The sequence below is a fragment of the Folsomia candida genome, unplaced genomic scaffold (assembly GCF_002217175.1).
Source record: "Folsomia candida strain VU population unplaced genomic scaffold, ASM221717v1 Fcan01_Sc024, whole genome shotgun sequence".
Taxonomy (NCBI): Eukaryota; Metazoa; Arthropoda; class Collembola; order Entomobryomorpha; family Isotomidae; genus Folsomia; species Folsomia candida.
In genome coordinates, this window is record NW_019091216.1 from 1,036,202 (window position 1) to 1,050,752 (window position 14,551).

Sequence of the window (14,551 nt, forward strand, 5' to 3'; positions counted from 1 at the left end):
TAAATTTCACTGCAATATATTGCAATGAAGAGGAAGTTCTGATCTATTTACGAAGCTATTAATTTTGTCTGTCAGATACCAGAGGGATGAACCCTGACCTTGGATGGAGAAGTTTCATTAATATATCATAAAGTATTGCAGATTGTCACGCCAGTCAACGAATCTGCATGCTTTTCGCTAATTACCTGGTTATGTTAGGATGTTTGATTTAGAGGAATAAATCACAGAGTTTGATATTCAGATGGAAGACGTGAATACGAGAAAACATGGCCCAATTTGAACGAAGACATATGGATAAAATCAATAAGTCGTAAAAAATTTTCCTTGGTAGAAAATTGAGTAAAAATGACAAATTTCACAGTTTAAAATCAATAAAAATTGCTGAATGTTATTTTTGGTAATTTCCAAAAATTATAATGTTAAAAGTTAAAAATCATCCAGAAAAAGAATTCACCAGGGGGTTTGAACGCTCCTGACTTATCAAGTCTTCTTTTCGAAGTTTGGGATGGCTCAGTTTAATTCTGTCTCAATGTGCCTCAATCTATGTCTGACTTTACTCTATCCCAGGGTATGCTACCCCGGGTGTTTGGGGGTATTGGGGTATTGAGTTTTGGGGTGAGCAAATTTGACCAAACCCCACGGGTAGTCGAGGTTTCAAATTTTAAAAAAGTGCATAATATATACTAAAGCACGTTACTGACAATTTTATAAATTAATTAGAAATTAAAATTTAATTGATAAACTGTTTTGTTGGGAAACTGTTGAAAATGTAGAATGGTTTCAAAACGTAATGCATCACGTACTGATTCAGTTTGCCCCTAAAACCCCGACTACCCGAAAAACCCAGGTAAAACCCATGGGTATGGGTTTCCAGTAGTAGAACCCCGGGGTTTTCGTTACCCTGTTCTTACCTAAGCAAGGCCCTATGGCTCAGAGGTACGAGGGTAGGATTGTCACCACGCAGTCACACGTTCGATTCCTCTGGCCGGGAAGCTATTGCTAATCCTACTCGGCTCGGTGTTAGTACGGGGTAGGTGCTGTCTCGTGACAGGGTGAGCCCAGCCCATGAAATACTAATATCAAATGGAAGGGGAAACAAGGCTTTGTTTCTCCGGACGAGATTTCCTCGCCTTTTGCATGCACGCAGGTTTCGGCTGGTATGGTACTCTATGGTGTCTCACGATTGTCTCAATTTCCTCTCCCGATGCAGCAATAAATACAACACCACCACGACCAAATATACATATTAAATGTTCATTCCTTGAAATAAATCATACATATTTACAATTTTTAGTAAGAATTATTACAATTTAAATAATCTGTCATATCATAAGGTCAAATTGATGAGTCACTACTACCACGTAAACAATTATTATCATTAATATTACAACATCGTATATCAATAGTTATAAGTTGAGAATGCAAAAAAATCATAAATATTATTAGCGTACTATTTTTAAATAAGTCCTCATTAGGCATTAGTTTTAAGTTGAGATGGCGGAATTACATAGCGGACGTATGGTACTCTGACGTACTCCCCGTCATCATCAGTACAAAATAGTACGAATACAAGAGCCTTCACGTGCGGTTCGATGGGTCTCCTGGATACATTCCTTACCACCTAAGTAGATCATAAAGTTATATAATGAATATATTTTGTAATTATGGAAAAAATATGATTTAGTTTGTTAATAAATTTAACTAGTTACCTGCACCAGCGGCAACTTTAATCGCTCCTCCCTCTTTTCCTTCTGCATATAGAAAGAATATATAATGCAGACGTCATGGCTCAACACGGTGATTTTAAGGTTGTGCCGATCCTTGAAATGGTCCAAAAATTCCTTCAGGGTCATTTCTCCTTGAACTTCAAATCGATCCCATAAAGTGAATTGCGTGTCGTGATATGTGAGCTTGGGGGCGGCGACCGGCTCACTAAATCCGAAAAGTGGAATTGCCAAATTCACAAAGCCGTTCTTGTACTTTTCAATGTTGGTTTCTCCCCCGACCAGCTTGATGAGTTCCAAGCAGACGAGTCCCGACACGACAGAGGTTGTTGTGGCGATTGCAGGGATGATTTTCCCAGCAATCAGTTTCGATTTGAGACGATTAGCCAGCTCAATTGAGTAGTTGGTGGCTCTGGCGTTGGATGCAGCAACGATAAAGTCCATGTGAAGATTTGAGTCGTCATCTTTTTCAAATTCGATTGGAGTGATGTTCAGCCCCTGAAAAGGATAAACTGCATAAGTAAATAAATATGACATATATGAGAACAAATAGTAAATTATATTATGTTTCTCAAATTTTGCCTGGAAATCTACTCGGTCTTCCAAAATAGTCTTCAACTCCTCCAAACGATCCGAATCAAGAGTTCCAAACTGTGACTGGGCTTCAACTTCGGTTAAAGCGATCCGCATTCCTGTCCTTGGCTGGAATACCGGAACCTGTACAAAATAAACATACCATTTAGTAATTAAAATACTATAGAATTTCACAATTACAAATTTTTAGTTATCTTCCTCACATGAACAGCAGCAGCCATGTTGCCAACACGAGTCCTATCCCTAACTTGCGGAATTCCGTACATCTCTGCCCTCAAATTGGCCCCAGCGAAGACAAAGTCTACACATAAGTCATCTTCCGTGGTGAAAGTCATTGCCTTTGGGCATCTCTTGGGGCCTGACCAAAACGGCTGTCCCGTGCTGGTCGTTTGGTCCGGGGGAAAGTTAAATAGCAACTGTTGGATTGTGTTGTTGAACGAATCCTCCCACAACAATCTTGCCCAGGTCACGCACCCTTGGAAATCTTTCGGTCGATCATCCATCAAGCACTTTTTAACTGATTCCAATATCTCTAGTGGTTGACTACCCGGCAGCTTTAGGGTTCTCTCCAAATATCGGGGATCACTTAAAAATTGAGCCGCATTCTCCGCACTTTGTTTAAAGATTCCCTCAAACAAGTCTCGTGCCCATTGCAAAGTGTGTTCAATTGCGTTTGGAAAATTTTTCAGAGTGCAGATTGGAATACTTTTTTCGGGCGGGTCTTGGCTCGAACTGTAGCTCTCAGTCATGTTGGGATTGACGACTTGCGTATTTCCTTTAGTTCCTAACGTTCCAGATTCCAGGAGAGGTTTCCGATAGTAGACACATCTACGGTCCATGTAAATTCGAGCGTCGACATTGTCTAATGCGTTGGCCACCCCACTCAAATTTTCAAAGAAATCGTCATTGTAGGTTGCTTCCGTTTCGGGACCGACTCTGTTGACATGGTGTTCGATGGTAATTCCGGGATTGATTTCTAGCGCAGCTTGTGCAGCGCAGACTGACTTGGCCTGACCGACGTCTTTGGGGCGGAAGAGAAATTGACGATTTAGGTTGGACCGCTCAATCAAGTCCATGTCAGTCACAAAAATTTTTCCCTTGTCGCCGCCACCGAGTCCCATCATTGCAAAATTTTTTAAGAGTTCGCATCCTAATTTAAAAGCAAATAAATCATTTTTATTAATTAGAAATCAATCTATTATTCACATTAATTGAAAATCATGAATAATAATAACAATTAAAGTTTAGCTGGGGTACACGTACCAATTGCACCCGCTCCGACCACAAACCACTTCATCTCCTAAACTTTGTTGAAAATTTTTCCCAAAAACTGCAATCTGTCCATCGTACCGCGACCCGCTCCCCTGGAAATCTGTCTCGTCTAATGTACTCTTCAACGCACCGGTCTCACCATCAAACTCGAAAGGAAGGCACTCGATTGAATCAAAGAACATCCATTGGAAGAGAGGGTGAAATTTTCGGCTCACAGATTTCATGACTTCTTGAGCCACGACGCCACCCATGAGTCCATTCATAGGACAGACTTGTCCGGAGCAAATGAAGCTAAAAATCCGGGCAACTTTCACATTAAGCCTGACTTCCATCCTGTTAGCCAAGTCGGTTGCAATCTCCACAAAACTGTCAGCATCCTCAGCGTTGTATGGACGAGGTCGGCGGCTGTATTGACTGACGAATGCATCCAGGGCTTGGAAGGCAATGTTGATCGTCTCGGTGTGCTCTAGCTTGCCCCAGTCTGCAATTATGTATTCTGGAGCGGCGATGGATTCTTCCAACCGTTTGAAGGACAATTTCTTCACCGTTTTTACTTGACTGACGACGCCCCCACGAATATAGTCCGTCATTCCTACAAGTAATTGATAAATGAAATAATTAGCATTTACTTCAAAAACAATAATTATTTTTGTTTAAATTTTTAAGTAAACTTTTCTCACCTCTCGTATCAACCTTTAGTTTAAAAGTATAGGGGCCTGTCACCTCGATCTGGATGGGATCATGATCATTAAGTTCAGTCATGCCTTGAACTTCGGAAAACTTGACAAAATCTCCGTCTTCAAAAGCATCCGGGCTTCCATTTAGACACGTGACCACCCCTTGCTCTTCCTTGGTCACGCCAGCAATCAGTGTCGTCACAGGATTCTCGCCGTTGACATCAAGCACGCTGAACTCTGGGCCAAAGTCGCAAAAAATTCTTGAGAAAAGTCCTTTTGTTTCAGCCAAGATGAAAGACACCCCATTGTCGTGACACCAGTTTCCAATTTCGAGCAAGTTGGAAACTCCGCTAGTCTCGGTGACGACGACCGTGCTGTATTTTTCTTTTCCTATGAGTTCCGGAGTTAGTGGTTACTTCGAAGTGAGAACTGGTACATAAGGATTCAGTTCGCTTAAATGTTTGAGACATTGTTCTGTCCGGTTCTTCCCAATGTCGGCTTTTCTCAAATAAAACTGAGAACTTAGATCATCCCAGGTTGTAGTGGTGGCATCTTGCAAAGTAACAGACTTGACTTCAGATAGAATCACGTTTTTCGCCACTTCCACTCCCAGTCCGCCCAGTCCAGAGATTAAGTTATTTGACGCCGCCATCCGTGCCATAGCTTCTTTTCCGAGGACATAGAGTTGTCTGGAATACAGATTTTCGTCGATCCCTGCTCCGTTGTTGTTAACGGACGATCCATGGTACGGAACAATGTTGACTTCAATTGGTTCCTAAGTATATAGATATTTCATAAATTTATATTAAAATGGCTTGAACTTCACGTGGCAAGGATTTTTTCCCAAAATAATCCCAAGCTCTCGGTCACAAAATTTACCGTCAAGTGAGTTAACGTTATGTAGAAACGTAACTAACAATGGAACCTTTCTTCAAACTACACCGGGATCGACTAACGAGCAGGGGTGGGCAAGATACTTTGGTCGGAAGATACAAGATAAGATACTTTCTAGGATAAGATATAAGATAAAAGATACAACTTGTTCAAGTACACAAGATACAAGATACCTTCCTAAAAATTGAGTAGTCAAGATACAAGATATGTATCTTAAGCTACTTTTATACTAGATAAGATACTTTCTTTTTTAGCTTGGTATTCATGTCCAATTAGTCATGTTTAATCATTTAAACGAAAAAATCTAGTGAGTACAAAATTTAAAATCATTCTATAATCATCTTACAAGTTTTGTTTCCAGTGCTTATACTTCGAAAAATTTCGAAAATCTAAAACTCTACGTAACATATTTACGTTTATTTTTAAGAAGTTGGTATTATTTTTACAATATTCCCTGCTTATTGAAACTAAGCCCTATAATATCCATACACTAGTTCAGTGTATGTATGTACATATCATGTAATGTGCAACGTATGTATGTGTACAAATGTACGAGTACACATGAACATATATACATATGCATATAAAGATATATATACAATATGAATATATGTACATATGTATGCATTTACAAGTTTGTTACCAATTGGAAAAACATAAACTAAAATTTCGCCAAAATCTGGTTACGACAAATTCATGGTCAAATTGGCTGCCAGTAGTAAAAAATTGACTTAATTTGACGGAATTTTAAGAAAAAGTATCTTGTCACCTATCTTAAGATACTTTTCTGCCAGGCGTATCTAGATAAGATACTTACACAAGATACTATTCGACTTTCTAAAAGATAGAAGATACAAGATACAAGATACTTCTCTGATCAGGAGACGAAGATACAAGATAAAGATATTATCTTGTATCTTTTAATTTTTAGATAGTTTTGTCAATAAATAAATTAATGCAACGTACCTTGCTATCCAAATTGATGAGCAGGTCAAGGCCGCCACCATCGTCGAATAGGGATTCGTCGTAAATGACGCTAGGTCGAGGATGTTTGGGCCACTCACCGCAAATCATGCTCATTTCAGAGCGTTTTCTCTTACAACTCTGTAATTTAAAAGACAAAGAAAGATTTGATGTACGAAACACTATGTTGTATTACATTTCTGGCATTCGTAGAACGGTAAAAACTAGTCATTACTTACGATTTCTCGAGTCAAGTGCGTCACGATAACAACCTCATACGGGCGATGGGCGCCTTTGGGCTGGATCAAGGGGACAAACTTCTTTTCAACTGCTTGGACGACCTCGGGAATTCTTGTCCAAGCTCTCCCCTTTCCACTGCTTCGCTTAAAAACTTTGTTAAATTTGTCCATTCTACCATAAAATTAAAAGTAATTAAAGTACACTTCACTTTCTCATTATCTCACTTTTTTATACGTGCAAGAACTATTGATGTAGTCACAAATATTTACACAATGTATAATTAGCTTTCAGTTTTATTTTTTAAAAGTCTGATTCGTTATCAACTGGTTGAATTATGGTCCGATTCCCATCTTTCAATTCTTTCAACAGTACATAAAACTTTATTCGCAAGATGGTATTCACAATTTCTGTCCTGTGATTCAAACAACTCGCAGAAACGCTGGAATCCGTTAAAAATTTATGTACTGTGGAATCCTTTTTAAGTTCTCTTAGGATGTTGCGGACTACACTTGTCCCAAAATCATTTTGAGATGACATCACAGCTGTGTGGTACATCTCGTTAACTTTGAGGAAAGTATCCTGATGGTCTTTATGCAACAGATGGCCATATCCAAACTCCTTAGGGTTGGTGAAAATATGGGGGTCATAAGCCTTTAATTCTGTTAATGTTTCAGGATCAGTAAAACATTGCGATGGACGATCATTGACGAATTCAAGGAGGTCTTTCTCACACCAGCTACATTTCTTCCTTTTGATAATTTTTTTAACAGCCCACGATGAGAGATATATGGCTGCGTTTTCTGCCGCAGCATTGGTGACTTTAGCTATACCTTCAAAGTAGGAATTTATTTTGAAACTCGTCCGATCTTCATCGTTTGACTCATCTCCGTCTGATTCGAATTCGTCATCGGTTTCATCATTTGCCATGGCTGATTCCTGTCTGACCTCCAAGGACGCAGGGGTAGTTGGACCTCGTTTGCCAAGTAATACTTTAATTTTTCCATTGTCTCTTCGGTTGTCTGATCTTCTTCAAACGACTCACAATTCGCACCAGATGGAGATTTCATCATTGCACACACAAAAAAATATCGATATGCTTGGCGAAACTGTTGTGCGGTAATCTTGTTGCATGGTCCAACACGAGACTTGACGAAGGAAAACAAGTGTTCAAGAAAATCTGACTGTATTCGCCTGGTGAAAACATCGAACATCGTCGAACCCATCGCCTTCTAGGTCGCTTAACAGCATGTACATTGAGTGGAGAGTCAATTGAAAGTTTCTTAAGGTAGGAATGTGAACAGATTTAATTACTTTCAGCTGGCTGATCCATGCTTTGTATTCTAGTAATTTTTCTTCATGTTTAAATATATCCTTCCCACGTTTCAATGGATTTGAATCATCGGGCATGCTACCGTTCAGCAAGTCAAAAATATCATTAAATTTCTCAGCTATTACAGAGAATGCAATGTGGCTGTGAGGAAGTAATTTCTTATGGACCATAAGTTTAATACCGGCTGCAACACTTCCTCTTAGAGTTCATATGGTGCACCTAGGGCACAGCATATCTATGGAACGGGTTGATGAAATTTCAAAAACACCTTTCCAACGATACCCCATTTATGGGGCAATGTGACCTTTGACATTGTGACCTTTCGATCCCCAGAAAAGGTCACGCAGGTCGATTTCGACTTTTTGGGTAATTTAACCTTTATTCTACTACTAATAATTTGCAACATAGTAAAAATTGGTGAAACGCTAACGTAGGAACATTTCGTCATACTTTTTCGTCATAGCGAAAAACGAATTTTTGAAAATTTTTGAATTTTTGAAAAACGAAGCGAATTTTTGAGTAAATCTTGCGTCGCTGGGAAAAACCCCTGAAAGTCGAAATTCCAACTCGGTTCGAAAAACCTATCGGGGTACTGATCCAGAGAGTCTAACAAAATTTTGTTTTTGAAATTTCATCAACCCGTTCCATAGATATGCTGTGCCCTAGGTGCACCATATGAATCTCCCATTATTCTCATAACCCCCAAGGGAAATTTTGGCGCCTGAAAAAATTGCTAAGTTTTAATTCTTTTCATATGGGGAACATAATCCAATAGAGTATTTCCACTTTTGAAATAGTCGGCGGATCTGCTTGTCAAATTATTTAATTCTTACTCATGAGTGAGCAATCCTTTCATTCACAGTCACTCGTCTGAAATGACGGAATCTTTACTCATTTTCATTTATTTAAATCAAAGAAAATTCATTTTAATTTACCGTGATTTTCAATCATAATCAGTCATATGAATGAAAGTGAACAGGCATGTATGTAAGTATTACGAAAAATAAAATTTGCAATCCCACTGAACAATTGGTGACAAAGTTAATACTTATATTTACCCACTATATAATTAATTCGCCGTTATTTTTTTGCAAAATAATTTAAAAATTCACCATAAAAAACTGTTTTAAAGGATTATCAAGATATGGAATGACCAATTTTGTATGCATATATATAGTCAGTGAAAATTTTGATAATCTTATGAAACCGTTTTTGATATATAGGATTAATTATGATTTACTTTTGAACTACTTTAAAAAAAATGGTAACGATTTAATTATTTTGTTGGTAAATTAATGATCAGGATTCATCTGCAAATGGTGTACATGAATTAGGTAAATATTTTGGAAAATAAATTTGTAATCGGTGACTGTAGGATTATTTAAAATTAACAAATAACTTGGAAGCGGATTTGGGTAGTAGTATCGATAGGTAATTTGTTATTTTTTTAAGTTCATAATGTTATGTCAGATTAATTAATAACGAATACAGGGAAAAAAGCACTATATTTAGTTGCAAATATGAAACTATTTTAACGCTGAGAGATCAGAACATGTTGTAAGTGTGTATTTAAGTATTATTAAGCATTATGCATATCTAATAGTAGTGGCTTAGAGAGTTTGTAAACTGTCGAAACCATGTATGATGCTTACTTAAATTAACTAATGTTGGTAGAGTCTCCTTCTCTAATTTATAACATGAGATGTTTTTTTGTATCACATATTATGATAAGATCAGTATAATAAATACTATTATTATTATTATTATAAAAAGAAGCTGATCATTGTATCAATATCAAGCTTAAAATTTTTGTAATAGTGCCACTAATCGTCGGTCCAATCTATCAACATTATTTATTAGTTAAACTTTCCCATAATTTCTGTATGCAGTCAAAGTTTGACAAAATTTGGAAATATTTTTACAGTAAAATTTAAATTGTGGGATTTTCTAAATTTGCCCAGTATTTCTGTGTGGAGTAAAACTGACAAATTTATGCTTAACGGTAAAAATGGAAATTACGGGATTACTTAAAATGGTATAAGTAATTTAAATGCCGAAGTGTGTAATTGGATCGATGCTTTATTAGGTATTTTTTGTAAAGTTCGTAATTTTGTTTAAAAAAGGTTTATCGAGCTTAACATAAATTTGTAATTGTTCTCGCACGAAGACTTCTTCTGGTATTTTCTTCTGATACTATTTATTAGTCAAATTTCTCCATAACTTCGATTTGGAGTAAAAATTTGCAAATATTTTTACGTTATAATGGTGATTTTGGGATTTTCTTTAACCTTTTAAAACGTATGGAGGCTTTTTGGCCTCCTTGGAAATATTGCGTTGCTGCGGGAGGAAGTCTTTTAGCCTCCTAAAATTTTCGGGCTTACTGCGGGAGGAGGTAAATAAACCTCCACGAATTTGTAGCTATGGTGCGGGAGGAGGTCTTTTAGCCTCCACCCAAATTTTTTCTCCACTGCGGGAGGAGGTCAATAGACCTCGTTAAAAAATATTTTTTTTCGCTTTTCATAACCCATAATAATATTTTATATCATAAACTAATTATGAGTTATTTGATCAAATATACACAAAAAACACTCGAATACAAAATTGTGAACGTTTTGAATTTTCTAGCATCACATTGCAAAGAATTTAAATGACCAAAAATTTATTTTAAAATACTCAAAAAACCCTTCCCACAGTAACCGTCTATTTAGCGCCCCTCCTTTCACGAAACTAGATTTTCTCTTTGGAAAATGACTCCCGAATTAAAACCCAATAATCACAGTAAATCTCCCGCGGTAACGCCTAGGTCATGTCATTATACACACGTTTTAAAAGGTTAAGTATTACACTTAATTTGGAAGTTCCATGTGTCATAATTTTATTTTGAAAATAGCTTCTCGAGCTTAAATTTGTAATTAGTGATAGTCAGGAAAGAGAGTCATCTTTTAATATTATTTTTTACGTACAATTTCCCATAATAATTCTGGTGAAGCAAAACCATGATAATTTACTTTTAACGGTGAAAATTGAGATTATGGGATTTTTTAAATGGCGCAAGTAATTTGGGAGTGGTGGCGTGTAGCTGGGGCGACATCTCATTTGTTGTTTTTTGTAAAGTTCACAATTATAATAATAATAATCTTTATTGCATATATAGCCAATAGCTCTTGCAAGTCACAATCATCATTTCAAGTATAGGTACATTTTAGTCAAATTTTAGTTTAGAATAATTGTGATAGTAGTCAGGGGAGTAGAGGGAAAACCAGACTATGGTGGTCAGTTTGGAAAACCTCTACCTGAACTGGGAAGGTTACCCAGTTCACCATTCGGCCCTGACTACCTGTAAACCCAGGTTCGGCCAGTGAATGACAGAGATTATAGGCGATTTACATATCGGAAAAATGGTGGCATCCAAATGAGTAGGCGCCGTGCCGGCAGGGACACGACGGGTACTAGGCTTAAGTGGAGCATCCATGGACCACAAACTAACCAATGACCCATTTCAGGGTTCGTCCTAAGTGACCCCATAAAGGGGCCATGATACACCCCACAAACTAACCCCTCCCATCGCAGCACATGACAAAGTCATGGGAACCCCGTAGACCTAGCCCAGCCGCCCCCACCAACACCGCGCACACTCACTTTTCCGCCGACCACCCCCACATGTTCACCACCCCAATTTATCAAACAAAGGTCTCACCTGGGGGAGTCCTCCATGGCGTTGATCCTCCCGTGCACAGAGTCCGACGAGATCCATCTTCGCCTGATGGCTCAGCTTGTCGTTGCTGGGACGGGTGTGGCAGGGGGTGTCACTAGGCACGCAGGTGGGGGGTGTGAGTGGACGAGGCTCACGTGGCGTAGAGGCCTTAGGACACACTTCACTTGCCCTGGCACACCCGCGACCCAGATGGAAGAGAGAGAATCCAGATGCAGAGCGAGAGAGAGATACGTGATGCACGGAAGGAAGCCAAGAGAGAACTCCAAGTTCACAATTAAAAAGAACGTATCGAGCTTAATATAAATTTGCAATCACGTCCAGGTATGCAGCTTCTATCTGTTAATTATTAGTTAATGTTCCCCATAATTTCTATATGGAGTAGATGTATGAAAAATTGTACGCTTTTTTAAAATGTTACGAATAATTTGGAAGCTGTGTGGCGTAGTTGGACTGATACTTTATTTGCAATTTTTGTAAAGTTTTTTTGGTGAAGTTCGTCAATTTATGAAATACTTATCGAGCCTAGAATAAATTTGTAATTCTTTTCCAGAACGCTTCTTATCTTTCTCTCTTTGATGATCAGTTAATTCCTCCCAGAATTTCGATACGGAGTAAAAGTATGACAAATTAGAAGATATTTTTACGGTAAAATTGTGTGCTTTTGTGTACATTTGCATGAATAATTTGGAAGCCGTGTGGCGCAGTTATGTTGATACCTTATTGGTACCTTTGCCATTTTGTAACTCTGTCAGGCAGAGAGTCTCTGCCAGAGACGCATCTTTTAATATAACAAATTCCTTAAATTTCCCATAATTTTTACATGGAGTGTAAATTGCCAAAATTTGAAAATATTTTTCCCTTAAAGGTTGAAATTGTCGGATTAAAAAAATGCTACACGTAATTTGGAAGCGATGTCGGGTAGTTGGATCGATAATCTTTTGCAAAGTACATAATTTTATGAAAGGCTTATCGAGCTAAATATTAATTTGTAATCATTGGTAAGCAGTCAAAGACTCACCCTTTAATAATATGTTTTAGTTGCATTTCTCCATAATTTCGATACGGAGTAAAGGATTCGATAACAGTTATAAATTTTGGAAAAACTTGGAATGTAATGATCAGTGAAAGATTAGCTGTTTTCTGTGTTTCTAGAATAAAAAATTTATTCAAGGAAATGATTGGAATTCTGAAAATGTTTTAGATTTCTGACCGTTCTTTTTTTACTAAATATGGTATCCATTCCATAGAGTTAAACTTTTGTAATCTTCAAACTTTCAGCTATGTGGCGAATTCTACTTGTTTTGAAAACGAATAAAATTTAAAACTTGATGAAGTTTTTGATTTTTCGTCGTCTAGTAGCATGCTTCTTAAAGATTTTACTTTGTGTTATGTACGCAAAAAGTGAGAATTTTGAAGCAAAATTCTAATATCGTTATTAGTTGGAAGAGTTTCTTCCGAGAATTTATGTAAAAAATTTTATTTTCATTTATGCTACCTAACCTTAGCATTTTTTACATATGTATTTTTTTAAGTGTATCAACTAAAAAATAAATAAATTTAGATTTAGATTTTGTTCTCGGTTTTATAAATTTCAGCGAAAAAAATTTAAAAAAACTGAATAAATCGTAATTTATGTTAAGGTTAGATGCCAAATAAAAACTATGGTCAAATTTGTAGTATTAACGTCAGGTAATATAAACTTGTAATCAGTGATACTATTAAAAAATAATACCTAATACTCAGGAGAAAGATCGATCTTTTAAGATTAATTATTAGTTAAATTTCCCCAAGTAAAATTATGACAAACAAAATTTGGAAATGTTTTTACGCCAAAAATGGAAATTTTAAAATGATGTAATAAATTTGGATGCAATGTCGTGTAGTTGGATCGATAATTCATTTGTAATTTTTTGTAAATTTCATAATTTTACCAAGAAAGTCTATCGAGCTTGACTAATTATTCTCAAGAACACGGCTCACTTTTAAATATTATTTATTAGTTAAATATCAACATCTAAATTATTCAATGACCTTATTTGTTACAGTTTAACCACAGAAAATTCAATTTTACGAGATGGCTCGATTTGAAATTACGATAAAAGCGTGTCAATTAAAAATAAAGTATGTCAGGCGTAACTTTTAACTGAAAAAAAAATTCAGGAAGGTAATTACTTTTTGCCATGATTTTGGGATTTTTGTCAAAATTCGTAGCTCAAAACGACGTATAGATGATGTAGATTTCTTTCCAAAGTAATTGATCAAAGTAATTTGGAAGCCGTGTCGTGTGTTTGGTTGGATTTTAAATTTGTCATGAAATTAAATTGATCTCGCCTGATTTTAAATTTAAAGTTCGCAATTATATAAAAACCTTATATAAAGCTTGAAATAAACTGGTCAATTTTCCCCAAGATTACGTTTTATCTTTTAACATTAGTTTTTAGTCATTTCTTCTCCAGAACTATGACAAGTTTCAGGCTAAAGGCGTACCAATTAACTAAGTAGTCGCAGTTTTAACTTTTATTCGAAGAAATTTGAGTAGCTTTAAAAAAAATCATGCTTATTGATAACGTAATAGTTTCATGTCGAGTAAGATATTTTAAAATGTTCAGAAACTAATTCTGTAAATAGATTGTCATCTTGAAGTGCTTGCGAGTTCCAAGTTAAAGAGTTCGAGGTTTTTACACATTTTGTAATAATAACTTTTACTGATAAACAGTGTGAGAATCATAAGTGTGGAACGTCCTCCTTCCAAACCAGTGGAAGTCTGGGATTGGCTGGTGGTGTTTTTGGTTGCACACTTAAAAATGTAATGCTAAATACTATGATATCGAACAGATTGAAATAATCTAGATCGGTTTGTGGCAGGGGAGGATCCTCCCCTGGATGACTCCAGGGGAGGATCCTCTCAACTTTTGGAGTAATATGACCACCCCCACTGGTTCCAGAGGGTGTGGTCGGGGCAAAATGAGATTTTTACTGCAATCGAATCTATAGATGAAATAAAGCGAAATGAGGTATTCCCTCGAAGTGGCACACCCTGTGGGTGTGGCCAGGGGCAATATGAGATTTTATTGAAATTAAATACATACATGGTGAAGTTAAGTGTTCGCACAAAAAAATCAATTCACCCCACCCATCAAAT

The 14,551-nt window shown here is 36.8% G+C and overlaps 1 protein-coding gene across 1 annotated transcript; it reads right to left on the reverse strand.

The window, feature by feature from the left end:
• Positions 1 to 1,471: 1,471 nt before the first annotated feature.
• On the reverse strand, positions 1,472 to 6,534 carry LOC110859052 (ubiquitin-like modifier-activating enzyme 1). The gene is given in 9 exon segments (XM_022107915.1): positions 1,472 to 1,621; positions 1,710 to 2,222; positions 2,307 to 2,441; positions 2,522 to 3,468; positions 3,582 to 3,616; positions 3,618 to 4,182; positions 4,271 to 5,042; positions 6,128 to 6,265; positions 6,364 to 6,534. Coding segments are annotated over 9 exon segments (3,426 nt in total).
• Positions 6,535 to 14,551: the final 8,017 nt, after the last annotated feature.